General features: G+C 45.5%; 1 protein-coding gene across 1 annotated transcript; it reads right to left on the reverse strand.

The window, feature by feature from the left end:
• Positions 1 to 670: 670 nt before the first annotated feature.
• Positions 671 to 5,003, reverse strand: MYC (MYC proto-oncogene, bHLH transcription factor). The gene is made up of 3 exons (XM_074985617.1): positions 4,691 to 5,003; positions 3,082 to 3,777; positions 671 to 1,739 (listed from the first exon to the last, which is right to left on the reverse strand). Exons 2-3 carry the CDS (start codon positions 3,761 to 3,763, stop codon positions 1,198 to 1,200), a joined length of 1,224 nt encoding a protein of 407 aa, XP_074841718.1. The 5' UTR covers positions 3,764 to 3,777; positions 4,691 to 5,003; the 3' UTR covers positions 671 to 1,197.
• Between the last annotated feature and the right edge of the window lie 10,104 nt (positions 5,004 to 15,107).

The raw sequence follows: 15,107 nt of genomic DNA on the forward strand, positions 1-15,107 counted from the left end.
CTCCTTATCACCCAATGAAAAATGCACCATTTAAAAAAAAAAAAATCCATACAGGCCCAGTTCACACTAGGCAAGTTACGGGCTCTGCTCTACCACTTAAGCTATGACAAACCCGCACCCCTTCCTGGCACAGTTAAAATGACTTGAGCATTCGGTCAATAGCTTCAGTTGAGCTACTTAGGGGGAGCTGGATTTATTACAGTAATGTGAACTTTTCTGCCTGTGGAAAAGTGCTGCTGCAGAATTTGAAGTGGGAAGGAAGATTCTCAGTTTAGTTCCCCCTGGAAAAGGTGAGCACAGTGCATGCTCCCATTGCCCTCATAACTCATCTTTGATATACTGAAGAGGGCAACAGGTGGACTATCAGGCCAGAACAACCCTAATTAAAAAAACACCCCACACCCCCCCACAAAAACAGTACCCTAGGTACTTGCAGAGGCAATGTGTAGAACTGTGCTTTTTACCCACTTTGTCAATGGATTCACAACTTGAAAGTTGCTTCCCCAAACACCTGTTATGACTATAAAATTCAGTTATTCTTTTCTTACATAGTTCACCCTTTGCTTTACCTCAGAGTACTGGTATGATTACAAGGATACAGAATCCAAGAGCTGTATAATGGCAGTAAAAGGAAAACAAACAAACAAACAAAAAAAACAAAGTCTCTACACAACATTTAACTAAATATTTATTTCTCTAAAAATAAAACCAATTTTTAAAAGAACATATTTAAATAAAACCCACAAAATTGTGAAATGCTCTGGCACAGAAGTTCAAAACAAGTATAAATCCAGTTGCCACAACTGCTGAGTATAGAAAAATGTGCAACATTAATAAACATTTTATTAAACTTATGTACATAGCAATAAAGTGTGTAACTATATACAGCAATTTGGGGATAACTTTTTGGAACTGTTTTAAGAAAAATGAACTTAAATACAAAAAAATTTTCAAAGAACAAAATTCAAAACTTTATCCCCAAGCATAAAGAATCTGTCCTTATGCCCAAAGTATTAATTATGAGGCAGTTTTGAGGTTATGGCTAAACCTTTCCAAGTTTCAGCCAAGGTTGTGTAGTCTCAAGTTATTTTGCAAAGCATGCAATTGCAATAGTTCCATACTTCATGAACTGCCATAGTTCACGAAGATTAGAAACATTAATGTGTTTTTATTCAGTCTGCATTAGATTATTCTCATCTATGCAGAAGTGTTCCTTAGCTGATCCAGTTTGTGTTTCAACAGATCTAGCTGCTTCCTCAACTCTTCTTTCTCTGCAACCAGTCTGCGTTCCTCTGTTTGAATAGAAAGAACATACTCTGTGGCTTTCTTAAGGATGACAACTTTGGGTGCCTTTTCATTGTTGGCTACCTCAGGTATTTGGTCACGCAAAGCAAAAAAACTCAACTTCAGCTCATTTCTCCGTTGACGCTCCGAAACATTGTGCGTTCGCCTCTTGTCATTTTCTTCTGTGTCCGATGTGCGGGGACTGGACCACTTTCGGGTTCTACTGGTCTGTTTGAGACCTCTGCCACTGTCCAGCTTCAGCCTTTTTGCTGTGGGATACTCAAGCTTGGTGGAGGGAGGAGCAGCATAGTTGTGTTGATGGATGGGGACATGATACCTCTTCAGAACAAGCGGGCTGTGGTGTGGCTTACTGTGCTCTTCTGTTGGTTGTGTTATTGATTCTGATTCACTTGTTGTCACTACATCAATTTCTTCCTCATCTTCCTCTGGTTCTTCTGGAGGAAAAAAAGCCAACCCACATGAGTCAACTTGTATAAACACATTTAAAAAAAAAAAAAAAAAAAAAAAAAAGACAACGTATGTTCCTTGAGGCATACTGGACAATAAGGAGGCCTGCCTTGCTTTTTTTTTTTTTTTTTTTTTTTTTTAAAAAAAAAAAAAAAAAAAAAAAAAAAAAAGGACCTTTCATAAGCTGCTTCTACAACCTTCAAGTCCCCTTAAAAATTGTTTCCTCCAAGAAATCCAACATGCAACAGTACTGTTAAAAGAATAAACTCTATATCCCAAACCACCAAACTGTCTTCCAGGTAACTTTTGCTATCTAATTCTGAAAAGACAGTGGGAAAGTTAAATGTTGACAGCCGATGTTACAGCACAACCCCTCTTTTCCCCCTCCCTGCCACCAACCATAAAAGCCATGCTTAAATATTTAGTGTCTTTGACCACACCCCAAAGCAAAGTTTAACATTTGTATATTTTAGAAATACCTTTAGAAACTCCTTCAATATTCATGAGTAATGGATGAACAAAAAAAAAGCTATAAACTGTCTGCAGACTTACTCAGTCCCTGACTATAAATGGGTTTGTCTCAAGCCGTTTTAAAAGGCACTCTTATGTACCTTTCAAACACTTTCCCTGACCCATTTACTCTCTTCAGCTACTTTCACGAACACCTCCCAGATTACACACACTCCCTGGGGTTAACTCTTTCCCACCCAACCACTGTCACTAGAGAGCAGATTCAGTTGGATAAGGCTGATTTTGGGGGAAATGACTCAGCTCCTGTTATGAAGATTAACACTTCCTCCTTCTCCCTACACCCCAATGGGCTAGTTTCCCAGGAAATTTAATTTGGCTGGAGCTTCTCAGCATGCCTTGCTAACGTGGCATTTAAAAAGCACATGCAATAGGGTGACTGAAATCTTGCGGGTGGGAGGAGTTTCAGTAAAAAACCAGCTGTGTAACTGCTCTATCCACTGTCCAAGCCTTAGTAGAAGGTTTTAAATCTCCCAAGCATTCCCACTGAGCAAATTATAAGGCAACAAATCCAAGGAAGATTGCTATGTAGGGCAGTTCCTCTAATGCCAATTGAAGGGTTATATCTGGGTGGGGGGACAACAGCCCACCCGGATGGCACAGGGAGAGATGGTAACACTGAGCACTTACCACAGGGCAGCAAACCTTGCTAGATAAGTTATCTGACTAGGAAGCTGGAGCCCTAAAGGGCCAGGCAGGGGAAGTCCCCGGTGGCTTCCCTGGCAGACCTGAAGGGAACTGGCCCTAAGCCGATGGCACAGAGAGATCCCTGCCTCCCCAAAAAGGCGGGTGGATACTCACCCGAGTCGCTGCTGGTGATGGGCGGGCTGACATCGGCCAGCAGGGGAGCCGGGCTGGAGTCAGGGCAGCCGGACTTCGCCGATCTCTCGCTGAACGGGTAGGGGAACACCACGGAGGGGTCTATGCAGTCGGAGGCGGCTGCGCCCAGATCGTACAGGTAGGTACTGGCGGAGGCGGGAGAGGGAGCCAGGCTGGGCCGCTGCGAGGGCGGCGGCTGCGGGCAGAGGCGGGAGCCGGAGCCCCCCTGCTTGCGGGCCGCTTGGTAGGAGGCCAGCTTCTCTGACACCACCTTCTCCAGCTTGGCGGCGGCGGAGAAGCCACTCCACATGCAGTCCTGGATGATGATGGACTTGACGAAGGACTCATCTTCAGGGTCGCAGATGAAGCTCTGGTTCACCATGTCCCCCCCCAACAGCTCAGTCACCATCTCCAGCTGGTCGGCGGTGGAGGGGAAGTAGGCGGCGGCCAGGCTGGAGCGGTGGCTGGGCGAGAGGGGCGGCGTGGGCAGCAGCTCGAACTTCTTCCAGATGTCCTCGGAGGGGGCGGGCGGCTGGAGCTCGCTGTCCCGCTGCTGCGCCGCCAGGTAGAAGTTCTCCTCCTCCTCCTCGAAGTAGAAGTAGGGCTGCACCGAGTCGTAGTCGTAATCGTAGTTCTTGCTGGGCAGGGTCGAGGTCAGCGGCATCGCGGCGGCTATGCCTAAGGGCCGGGGGGAGGGAAAGACCCACACGGGTCAGGGCGCCGCGGGGAAACGCCGTGCACAAAGGGATCAACAGCCCCCCCCCTCCCCAGCACCTCATCGTCTGGTGCCAACACTAGACAGCCCACCCCTCCCCACTCACGCAGTTTGGGGAGGGGTTGTGGCACCCTTAACCCCGCCACACTCCCTCTCCCAGCGGAGCGAGAGTGGGCTGCTACAAACTGTGCCACAGCCAGCCCGCACCCCAGTTCGCTCCGGTGCAAACGGGGAGCAAGAGAGCGATCCGCCCTGCCCCGCAGCGCCTCCTTAGAGTCGGCACCATCTTAACAGAGCGCGAAAACAGCTGCCCCCACCCACCCGCGGGAAGGGCTGCCCGGCATATTCAGCGCCACCGCCCCTTCTCCTCCCCAGGTCCTGGCCGGCTCCTCTCAGTCCCTTGATCGGGAGCCGGCTTCTGGTACGCCCCCCCCTAACTAGCTGGTCGGGCCGGCACCGGGGAATCAGCCCACCCGGCCGGGGACCCCTCTGCCGACCACCCTCCCCACTTCCCAAGCGGCCAAGAACCGGACCGAATCCTCGGAGCCGCTTCCAGGGCCGCCACCTCCCACCCCCTCAACTAGCCCGATCCTCACCCCCCTGAAAGGGACAGACAGTGGTGCCCGGGGTCCCAACCCCCCCACCTCGGCCGCCAAGGGGAGACACCGGGAGGAGCCCGATTTAAAGTCCCCGGTGCGCTGCGTCAGGCTGGCCAAGTGCGCGCTGGGGGCACAGCCTGCCCCGGCTGCAGCCGTCGTATCTTGTGTCATTGTGTCCACTCGCGTCCCCTTAAGCCACCCCGGAGCTCTGCGCTTTGGAGGGGGCAGCCTGGCCTCCTCTAACCAGGGAACCGGCAAACCCTCTGTGCAAACTCACCGGGTCCTCCGAGGCACCGGCTGGGAAATGCAGCGAGGGGCCGATTAAAACAGTGCAAGGAAAAAACAAAGTGACGGGAGAAGGAACTAGCTGTAGCCCCACAGTAGGGATCCCACGAGAGCCGGAGGGGGCAGCGCCGGCCCCGCGCGCCGGGAATTGTAAGTCCAAGGCAGAACCGCCGTGTCCGGGGGCAGGAGGGAGCTCGCTCGCGCAGCTTTAAATCGCCAGCCGGCGGGCGGGCGAGCAGGCAGGCAGGGAGGGAGGGGGCGCTCAAACAGGCGACGACGGTGGCTGCAGCTACTACACGAGCCCGTCACCCTCCCTCTCGCCTCTGCAAAAAAAACAACTACGCACCCTCCACGGCTGCTTTTATAGCAGCCGCTCGGATCCATCCGCCTTTCCCGCCAAAGCAGTAACAAGCCCCAGCCAGCAAAGCGAGCCAGCTGGGGACTAGGGGCGGGGGTGTAGGTCTCCAGCAGCTGCCGCCCCTCGTGGCCGCCCCTCGTGACCGCCCCGGGCTGCTAGTAGGTGGGATTTACACATTGAGGACTATTTTTTTTTGCGTTGTTTGTAATGCATCCGCAGGAGGCGGGGCAGCCAGGCTGCTGGCGGGGAAAGTGTATGGCGCGGGGGGGGGGGGGAGAGAATGCGGCTAATACCGTGACGGGCGCTACGAGAGGACAGAAAAACGGAAGTAAACATAGTAAGATGAATTAACGTGATCACGGTATTTCCAAGGCTCCTGCCAGCGGACATTTCCCCCCCCGCCTGTCTACGCGTGCATCAGAAACACAGAGCGGGGCTGGGGGGACGACACAGCTGCACCGCTGCCAGCGGTCGCTTGCAGCGATTTTTCATTTTGCAAGCCGGCATTAAGTCTCCCCCCGCCGCTTCCATCTGCGAGGCAAAGCCCCGCTCCTGCAGTGCCCTCACCTTGCTAAACAAAGGGCGGACGATTTGGGACGGAGTCGCCCTTTGGCCAGGCGTGTGGCGCAGCACCGCAGTGCACCTCGCTGGCGTAAACACAAGGAAAACAGCGACTTGCTAGCCGCCCCGCGGGGGCATGTGCCGCCCAGCTCCCCCTAGCACGTGCTCGAGCTCCTGCCTGCAAGGCGGAAGGGGGCGACCGGCTGGGGAGGGTTGAGTGGGTTACTCCTAGACAGAGCAAACAGCCAGAGGGCTAGAGAGAACGGGTTTCACTTCCCCCAGTAGCTGGTCCAATCGCCCCCCTCCCGTGTCCTCTCTAATCTCCCCCACCTCACAAATAACGGGGAGGGGGTTAAGAAACTAGCTGGCTCCTCCCCAGGGACAGACGCTGGCGAGAAAACTTAGCCCTTGCCAATGCAAAGGGAGAAAAAGACCCAGGCGCAAGCTGCCCTTGTCCCAGGGCTGGGCAGCTCAGCCAGGTGAAGGGAGGGAGGGAAACCCGTTAACTCTTTCCTTTCTCTACCACACAACAATCCTTGCCTGCTCTCAGCTCCTTTCTTTACTCCTGATCCCCTCCCAGCCCCCAGGGATTTCTAACACGCCGTTCCCACTTACCACCCCCACTCCGCCCCGTTTCCCTGGTACGCCTCGTTGTCCCCTAGTTAAACTCTTTCTCGCCTGTTTTGTCTCTTGTGTGCATTAACCTCGCTGGCATCTGACCCTTTTAAAACCCAGCCAAGGAGAGACAAACCCAATCCTTGACAGTGATTTACACCACTCTACAATGCGGCTGGCTTCAAAGGGTCAGCCGCACCGCGTCCAAGCCGGGGTGTGTCTTCTGAGCAAACTTCCCTTCACCCTCCAGTGCACCCCCAGAGGAACCTCAGGGAAGCAACTGGAGGGAAAGTGCATGTTAACGAACAGGTATGGCAGCAGTTAAGTTCGCAGCGTGACGCGTAACTGCTAAATAGCTTGCAAAAAATCAGAAACCTCTGGTTCGCTGTATTAAATGCAAATTTTTAGCCAGGGATTCACTCTCGCAACCCTACTGGTTTTGCCTGCCAAGGGTTTTCACGCCTCCTCGCTGCGCCCCCAGCCCTGTTAGTAACTGTGAAGGTCTGTTCGCGTAATGTAATTGCGCCCTCTACTGGACAAGAAATTACCAGGCGAACTGACTACAAAAGAGCGAGGAGGCAAGCGGTGGAGAAGGTGTGAATCACGCACTTGGTACTGATTTAATGATAACAGCTGAGGCTCTGTATTACTGCTCCGTCTCTTTGTAACTCCAGACCACAATGAAGGGAGGGATGGACGGACTAGTGGAGGCTTCTCAAAACAGGATGGGGATCTATTCTGAGTCACATAGCTTTTGATCTTTACCTTGAGATTGATACTGTTTTTCCACCATAGGTTTGTTTTCACGCCTTCAGGTATCATCAACCACCACTATTTTTGGCTCCTTCAGACTAGCTTCTACTATCCTATCAGTTCATAAATATCCCGTATACAAACACTCCTATACACGTGGCTCTAAGCATGGGTAGAGAACCACCTCTGTCCCATGAGAAACTTTGGGCAACATTTTGTTGGAGATGTTTCCTGTCTATGGCCTATTAATAGAGGAGACTGATTTATGGAGAAAGATTAAAACAGATAGCTGTGTGAAGCTTGGCTAAAAACAACCACCAGGAGTAGTAAATCTTTGTAATCGTAACATTTATCACTATTAGAAGATTAGTGTCCAATTGGCCACTTTAGTCTGTATCTTAAAAAACAATAAGTCCTGCTGTGGAACCTCACAGACTAACAGATATTTTAGAGTATAAGCTTTCATGGGCAAAGACCATGCATCTAACGAAGTGGGTCTTTGCCCACGAAAGCTTAAGCTCCAAAATATGTCAGTCTACAAGGTGCTCCAGGACTTCTTGTTGTATTAGAAGATAAACACCAAGGGCAAAATCTTGGCCCAACTGAAGTCAATGGAGGTCAATTGAGAATTCAGTGGGCCCAGGATTTCACTTCAAGAAGGGAAAATAATTTTTAATGGTAATAGAATGGGTTCATATAACTGGGATGAAAAGTGAAAAAGAAAACAGAGTGAATGTAAGGAAAACCTCATGATTTAATGGAATGTAGAACAGCTTACGAAAAGAAGAGGCAAAGTGCTTACAAATGTTATGTGAATAACTGGATTTAAATCAGTTCCTTTAGTGAACAGATGATAAACTGATTCAAGGGCATTTCTACATGGGTTTAAGGATGTCTTAAGTCACCTTAGTGTAAGTTAGCTTGCACTCAGTTTAGACTTTGCATTAAAATCAGGAGATACAGTTATATCAGTATGAAGTTGGCTTGTTGTGGTTTAGTTTTTGTTGTGTTGGAAGAGGAGCTTTTCAGTAAGATATGAAGGGTGGATCAGCACTTAAATAAATAAGTTTGAGTGTCTTAAATCAATTTAACTATACACAATGGGGTGGGTTGGCAGGTTTGAACTACCATACAGGCAAACTGTGCAGGCACAAGCTTAGTTGTTATAATCAGTTTTAAATTGATGTGTGTTCACACTGGTTTGCATAAATTCCACCCAATCATTTTAAAAACCACATACCCCTTTAGTTAAAACGGTAAAGTCTGTGTGTAGACCCACTTTATACACATTAAACTCCACCCAATCAGCATTACAACACAGAATCCTAAAATCATAGAATCCTAGGGGTGGAAGGGACCTCAGGAGGTCATCTAGTTCAGCCCCCTGCTTCAAGCAGGATCAACCCCAACTAAGTCATCCCAGCCAGGACCTTGTCAAGCTGGGACTTAAAAACCTCTAGGGATGGAGATTCCACCACCCCTCTAGGCAACGCATTTCAGTGCTTCACCACTTTCCTAGCCAAGTAGTTTTTCGTGATATCCAATCTACTCTCCTTCTGTAATTTCAGACCATTGCTCCTTGTTCTGCTGTCTGTCACCAGTAAGAAAGTTTCTCTCCATCCTCTTTAGAGCTCCCCTTCATGAAGTTGAAAGCTGCTATTAAATCACGGTTCAGTCTTCTCTTCTGCAAACTAAATAACGCTGACTCCCTCAGCCTATCCTCATAGGCCATGTGCTCCAGCCCCTTAATCATTTTTGTTGCCCTCCACTGAATCTGCTCCAGCACATCCACATCCTTTCTATACTGGGTGGCTCAAAACTGGATGCAATACTCCAGATGTGGCCTCACCAGTGCTGAATAGTGAGGAACAACAACTTTTCTAGATTTGCTTGCAATACTCCTCCGAATGTACCCCAATATGCCATTAGCCTTCTTGGCTACAAGGGCACACTGTGGACTCATATCCAGCCTTTCATCCACCATAATCCTTAATTCTGGCCCCACTGATTTTAAGGACCCATTTCAAGGACCATTGCATTTACTCCTGCTCGGAATAAGCCTAAAGTAATAGTGTACCCAACACAATAAGATAAATACAAAGTGCTCCATCTGTGCTAGGGCTCCCAGTTGAGTGGAACCAGCACTGGTAACATCAGAAATTTTTCAGAAAATTCCCCTGCTATAGACAGAATTGAGAATCATAGAATCCTGCTATGATGTGACATCATTAGAATTGAACAATTAATACCAGTATCACAGATCATTATGACTTGAAGTGAGCAGTAAGGAAGATGAGCAGATGAATCTCTAACTAGCAAACACCCTATCTTCCCATGAGTCAAAAAATAGCCAAAGAAGGAAGAATGAAGTCAAAGCAACACAGCTGTAAATAAAATATTTTCCAAAGTATTCTAGTCAAGTCACCTGCAGATAATAAATGTAAATCTCTCTGTTAGTGCACCCATTTCAGGACAACATTAGCTTGGATACACTTGGCTACTCTATCCTAGATCCTTCCATGTTGTGAATGACCTGGGGCAAGATAACAGAAAGATAAATATAAATCTTCAGTAGAAAAACTATTGACAGAATAGCTGTTAGATTGGAAGAATAAGCACACAGGCATTCTGTTACAGAGGTGATGCCTTTTGTATGGAGATCTTAACACCAAATACCAGATAGGAAGAGAACTGAGCCAATGACTTGCATGGAATTTACACAGATAAGCAGAGACAGTTGAAACTTTTGGGAGGAAAAAAACCAGGTGAAGGTGGCAAAAGCTACCATTGCTAGGAATGTGTGAGTAAAAGTGTAAACTATTTTGCTCTCTGTAGTCACCTTTCAACTCAGATTCAGTAGCAGGTCGAGATGCAGAATCAAGCACTAAATGATTATACAGGAGAAACAGTTTTACTCTCTACCAAATGCACAAAGCAAAAAAGCAAACAAACCTGTTTCTCAAGTTTTTTCAGTTTTGGTGTTTCTTTAACAACAGGAGGTTATGAAATACTCAGTGTCTCTTTAAACCACAGAATGTTTACTAAATTAGTAACATTTCCCCAACCGCTTCAGCTCTTGCAGGAATGAGTGGAATATGTACAGATAAATAGGCAGTTGCATTCACTGAAGAGGAACAAATACAAGTCTGTGAGAAAATGATTCACTTGTGTGCACAAAATAGGAACCTCAGTACACCAGAGTGCTCAGAGTAGGCTTGTAGAATATGGTGGTAACATGCCTTAATTACATCTACACAACAGCTTCTACCATCATTACTGAATAATAACAGAGAGACAGTTGTGTTAGTTTATATTCTGTCAAAACAAAAAGCCAATCCAGTAGCACTTGAAAAACTAACAAAATAATTTATTAGGTGGTGAGCTTTTATGGGACAGACCCACTTCTCTGTCCCACTAAAGCTCACCACCTTATAAATTATGTTATTAGTCTTTAAAGTGCCACTGGACTGCCTTTTTGTTTTGATACCATCATCACTGTGAGTCTAGCTGCTGCACCAATGAACATCAGGGTGACTTACAGGCCTTCAATATGCTAGTCTAGAGCCAGAGCAGAAAGAGATAATATTAACTGTGAATACTTACTGCAAAAGTTTCATTCATCTAAACTATGCTAATATTGCAAACAAGAATAATATTAATTTTAAGGTACTGAATGTGAAACATTGGCTGCTTTTGGAAGCATTGGCTGAGTTTCTTATCACCTTGCTAATATCCCTACCCATAATCATGTTGTGGGGGGTCAGTTTATGTAACAGTTGGTATAATTTATTTACTTTATTCTCCCTAATACTGAGGGCTGTGTCCAAAAAGCATGTACAGTAAATGTTGCTGGTTCTTATGTTGCCAAGGCTTCTCTTGATCCCCTGTCCTATAATCTTTTCTAAACAGAGACTCAATCCATTTACTCTAATAGATAATGAGAGAAAGGAACCAAACAAATCAAGAGCAAACAACGGGCTAGAGTGAGAAATGCTAAATAACACATTCCCTTTAGATGCAGTTGCCCAATCAAAAAGAATTCGAATGTATCTGGAATCCACTGAAGTCACCAGGTGAGTTTCTGGCACCACTGATCAGTATTTTGCAACTTTGACTTCAATGGAGCTGACTTTCACTCCAGGTGTAGGGTGTCTATTCTCTGCAGTTGTCTGCAGGGCTAGGCCTTAAGAGTGTATTCACATGAGTATTTAAAAATAAATGTAACATGAAAGCTTGATCCCACTTTGTGTTTTGCTTTTAAAGCTGGCTGGTGTGTGTGTATCATGTCCTCAGCGACAAGATCTTAAAATCATTTTAAAAGGTTTATTCTGAAGGTGGTTTTAGTATGTAATCCATTTCTGCAGCTGGCTATCCTTGAAAGGAATATTAAAATCCACTGCTGGTTAAAAAGTAATTAAAAAGGCTCACCTCTCCCCTTGATACAGCTTTGAATGCTGAAAGTAATAGGGTTTTAAAAATCTAATTGGCTTTTCAAGAGTTATACTCTCTACTTGTTGCATTTGTCTAGAAAATAATCAGTAAATTTTGCTTCTTTTCAATCAGTTTTACTCTCTTGCAATAGCAAATTGTTAGGTAGGTCTGTAAAATTTTAGGGGATTGTATGCATTAACATTAACATTTAGAGGACTGTTTACATAAATTCTCTGAATTTTTGTATTTGTGTGTGGAAGCAATTCTGTTAGATCACATTAGACTTGTGGAGTAAAAATCTCAATACTGACTACCTATGTCATAGAACTGGAAGGGGTCTCTAGAGGTCATGAAGTCTAGGCCCCAGCCTGATAATATCCATTTAATTATTTTTTAAAAATCTATTACCTGTCATGTAATTTAAAACATATGGAAGCAAATCAAAAGACTTTTACGGCTTTCAGTGGGTTTTGAATCGCACCCTTAACGACATTAACACCTGATGGAAGTTAATGAAGGGGATGGGGATGAGTTAGTATCACTGCTTTTGGTATTGAATAGTAACAAAGAGGAAGCCGTGCTAGTCTGTACACTATCAAAACAAAAAGCAGTCAAGTAGCACTTTAAATGTTAAATATTTAAAGCACTTAAATATTTTCAAATATTGAGTCTGTTCTGGTCTGGCTATGGTCTGAAGAAGTGGGTCTGTCCCACGAAAGCTCACCTAATAAACCATTTTGCTAGTCTTTGAAGTGCTACTTGACTGCTTTTTGTTTTGCTTTTGGTATTGTTTGACTAGAGACTGCTTCTTGAAGGGTTGGGTTAAAGGAAAACTGCACTGGTTTGCATGCATAGCAAAAAGAGAAGTTCAAAGCTCTTTTAAAAGATACTATTACTTTATTCAACATTTTCCTGAGGAGATGAGGTAAAAGAGCCCTCAACTTTGAAAGGCTTGTCATGCATTTCAGAGGGCACTGCTTTCCCTGAATCTTATTAGTCACTTTTGGATTGCCAAAGCAGCACAACACAAGTTGATTAACTCCTTTAATACACTTAAGCTATGCTAATAGTGATGTAAATATAAGGGACTAGAGCTCTAGATTTTAATCATAAGGTCTTGCATAACATTGTGGTGGCATATTAGCAAGAATACACTAGCCTTCTCTAAAGTGGTGTCCTGCATGGAAGAGTTGTGACTTTTACTTACAGACTTTTCAGTGTGCTCTGGAGGAAAGAATTCCATGCGTAAGGGAGAAGGTCAGACCTTTGTTCTCAATATTTGAAGGTCAGTGTTTTGTGGAGTGGGTGTATGGCTGCACTAAAACTGCATCTCTGCGTGAGAGTACCTAACAGGGGTTGGGTTAACAGTCCACTGTACCACTGAAAATCCCTAGAGTAGCTAAGAAAGGCTGCCATTTGCACTGGTGGAATTTAACCTGGCTTCAGGCTTGAGATAGTTATATTTAAACAGTGGCTGTGGCCTCTCCACACCATGTGTTACTCTATTGGAAAAACAGTTAATTTGAAAGCAGTGCTTGGGAATGTAACAGGCCTGTCTAGGATAGCAGGCTACTGACCTTAGTGACCAATGAGGTCTCTTGCAGTTTTGTGTCTCAATGTTTCATGTATGTTGATGGCTACGATTGGGGCAAGTGAAGAAAAGGCCTCAGAAATAGAACACGGATTTGTAAGTTGGTTCTATCCACGTGCCACGTTTAAAGATATTTTCTGTTCTAAGCAAAAAAGGTTCAAGAAGCCAAGAACAGATAACTATTCTAAAGTGAGATCGCTGTCATTTTATACAAAACCCACCTTTGGAGTCATTCCTAGGCAAATACACAATTTTACATCATGTCTTACTTCATTTGCCAGGACACTAGCAAGTAGGCAGCAGCCCAGTTTTCAAAAGGAGCCACCGACTATGGAGACTCTGGGTTTTGGGTCTGGAACTTGACACTTAGGTCCTGACTTACGGAGGTGCTCACCCATCACTGCCATCAGGTATAGATTCTTGACACTTATGGAAATGACACCCTAAAGTTTCTCAGCTAGGGCATCTTGCACAGGAATTATCTGGTATTAGGCCTCAGTCCTACAAAAAATCAAGGCATGTCCTTAGTTGCCTCAAGGGCTAGTGAAAGACTCCTGACAATCTGGGCCTTGTCTGCAATGGGATATTCTGACCCATAATTCATGAGGGTGTGTGAAGTCTTTGGAGATTCCCAGATGGAAGTGGTTAGATGCTTAGAAAGTATTACTGCAGTATGAATGTTTTTTGGAGTAGGTCTGGTCTGTTTCAATGGAAGAACACTTTCATCACTAACACCATAGGGTTTGCTGTATAGCCAAGAACACTGGCCATCATAGTTTCAATGGCCCTAAATGGGAAGCTGCTGTTTAAGGAGTACCTGAATGTACTATATGATTCCTGAGAGCAGGAGTGTGTGAGCTGGTAGAATAGGGGGTCTAGAAACAGGACTTTTGGGTTCTAAACTTAGTTCTACCATTGTTATGACTTGTCTTCTTGTCCTGAGGCAAATTAGTGCCTCTATATGCCTTAGGCCTTGTCTATATTTACCAGAAGATCGATGTGCTGCAGTCGATCTTCTGGAGCTCAGCTTTGTGTGTCTGGTGATGTCATGGCAAAATTGACCTTTTTGGGCTTAGCCATCAACCCCTGTACTCCACGCTATGGCATTGAGTAAGGGATGTTGTTGCAAGACTAAAGAGGCTCGGATCTCACTAGGGAAGTAAGTCGATTCTAGCTATGCAAATGCTGTAGTGAGAAGTGCATAAGTGAAATCAAACTATTTTCCTAGTATAGACTTACCCTTAGTTTCCACATCCCGGGTGAGAATGTGTCATCTCCAACAGGCTCAGACGGAACTACTTACAAGCATAACATGAAGGAACAGTACTCACTAGCCAGACAAGAGCAAGATGCACTGAACAGCATTAGTTGCAAAATGGATGCTTAATGACAACAGCTGCTTGCCTCTACCAAATTTGAAAGGCCAATTCCAGAAAAGCATACTGGACAATTAGTGGGAAACAGGAAGAAAGGTAAGCTTGGGGTATGTCTATACTTACAGGAAGATTGACATGCTGGTGGCCAATCTTCCAGGCTCCGACTTAGTGCACCAAGTGTGGTCGTGCTAAATTCAATGATCAGGGCACTGCTGTAGACCTCTGGTCTTCTTGCAGTTGCGAGGAATAAAGGAAGCTGACTGGTGAGTTTCTCCCATTGACCTCCCACTGTGGGGATGGCAGCAAAAATTGATTTCAGGTGTGTTGACTCCAGCTCTGCATTATTTGTAGTTGGAGTTGCATTATCTTAAACTGTTTTTTCCCCTCCCTAGTGTAGACCTGGCCTAAGAGAAGTGAGATCCTAGGTAGTAACTAAGGAATCTGTTTCTAGTGACTTTTCATGTTGGTCTCTGTAGTAGACTCTATTTCTGCTATCATGTCTTCTTTGGCCTGCTTAAGATTACAAAATTGAATCATGTTTGAACATGGTGTTAGCTGAAGATAGTTCAGCCATAAGAGCTGCCAAAGATATCATGTTCAGCATAACTATGATTCAGACCTACTTAGCCAAAATGATACTAAACGTTGCACGAAATGCTTTTTTTTTTTAAAAAAAAAAAAAAACACCCCACAAAGAAAACCTGTTTATTAACTGATGGAACTC

The sequence above is a fragment of the Carettochelys insculpta genome, chromosome 2 (assembly GCF_033958435.1).
Source record: "Carettochelys insculpta isolate YL-2023 chromosome 2, ASM3395843v1, whole genome shotgun sequence".
NCBI classification, from domain to species: Eukaryota; Metazoa; Chordata; order Testudines; family Carettochelyidae; genus Carettochelys; species Carettochelys insculpta.

What these genes read in the sequence shown, in the direction of transcription:
- MYC (XM_074985617.1), bottom strand. Translation starts at nt 3,763, where the DNA reads ATGCCGCTGACCTCGACCCTGCCCAGCAAGAACTACGATTACGACTAC. An exon ending in CATCACCAGCAGCGACTCGG is followed by an intron (nt 1,740 to 3,081) that starts GTGAGTATCCAC and finishes TTTTTCCTCCAG; the next exon opens with AAGAACCAGAGGAAGATGAG.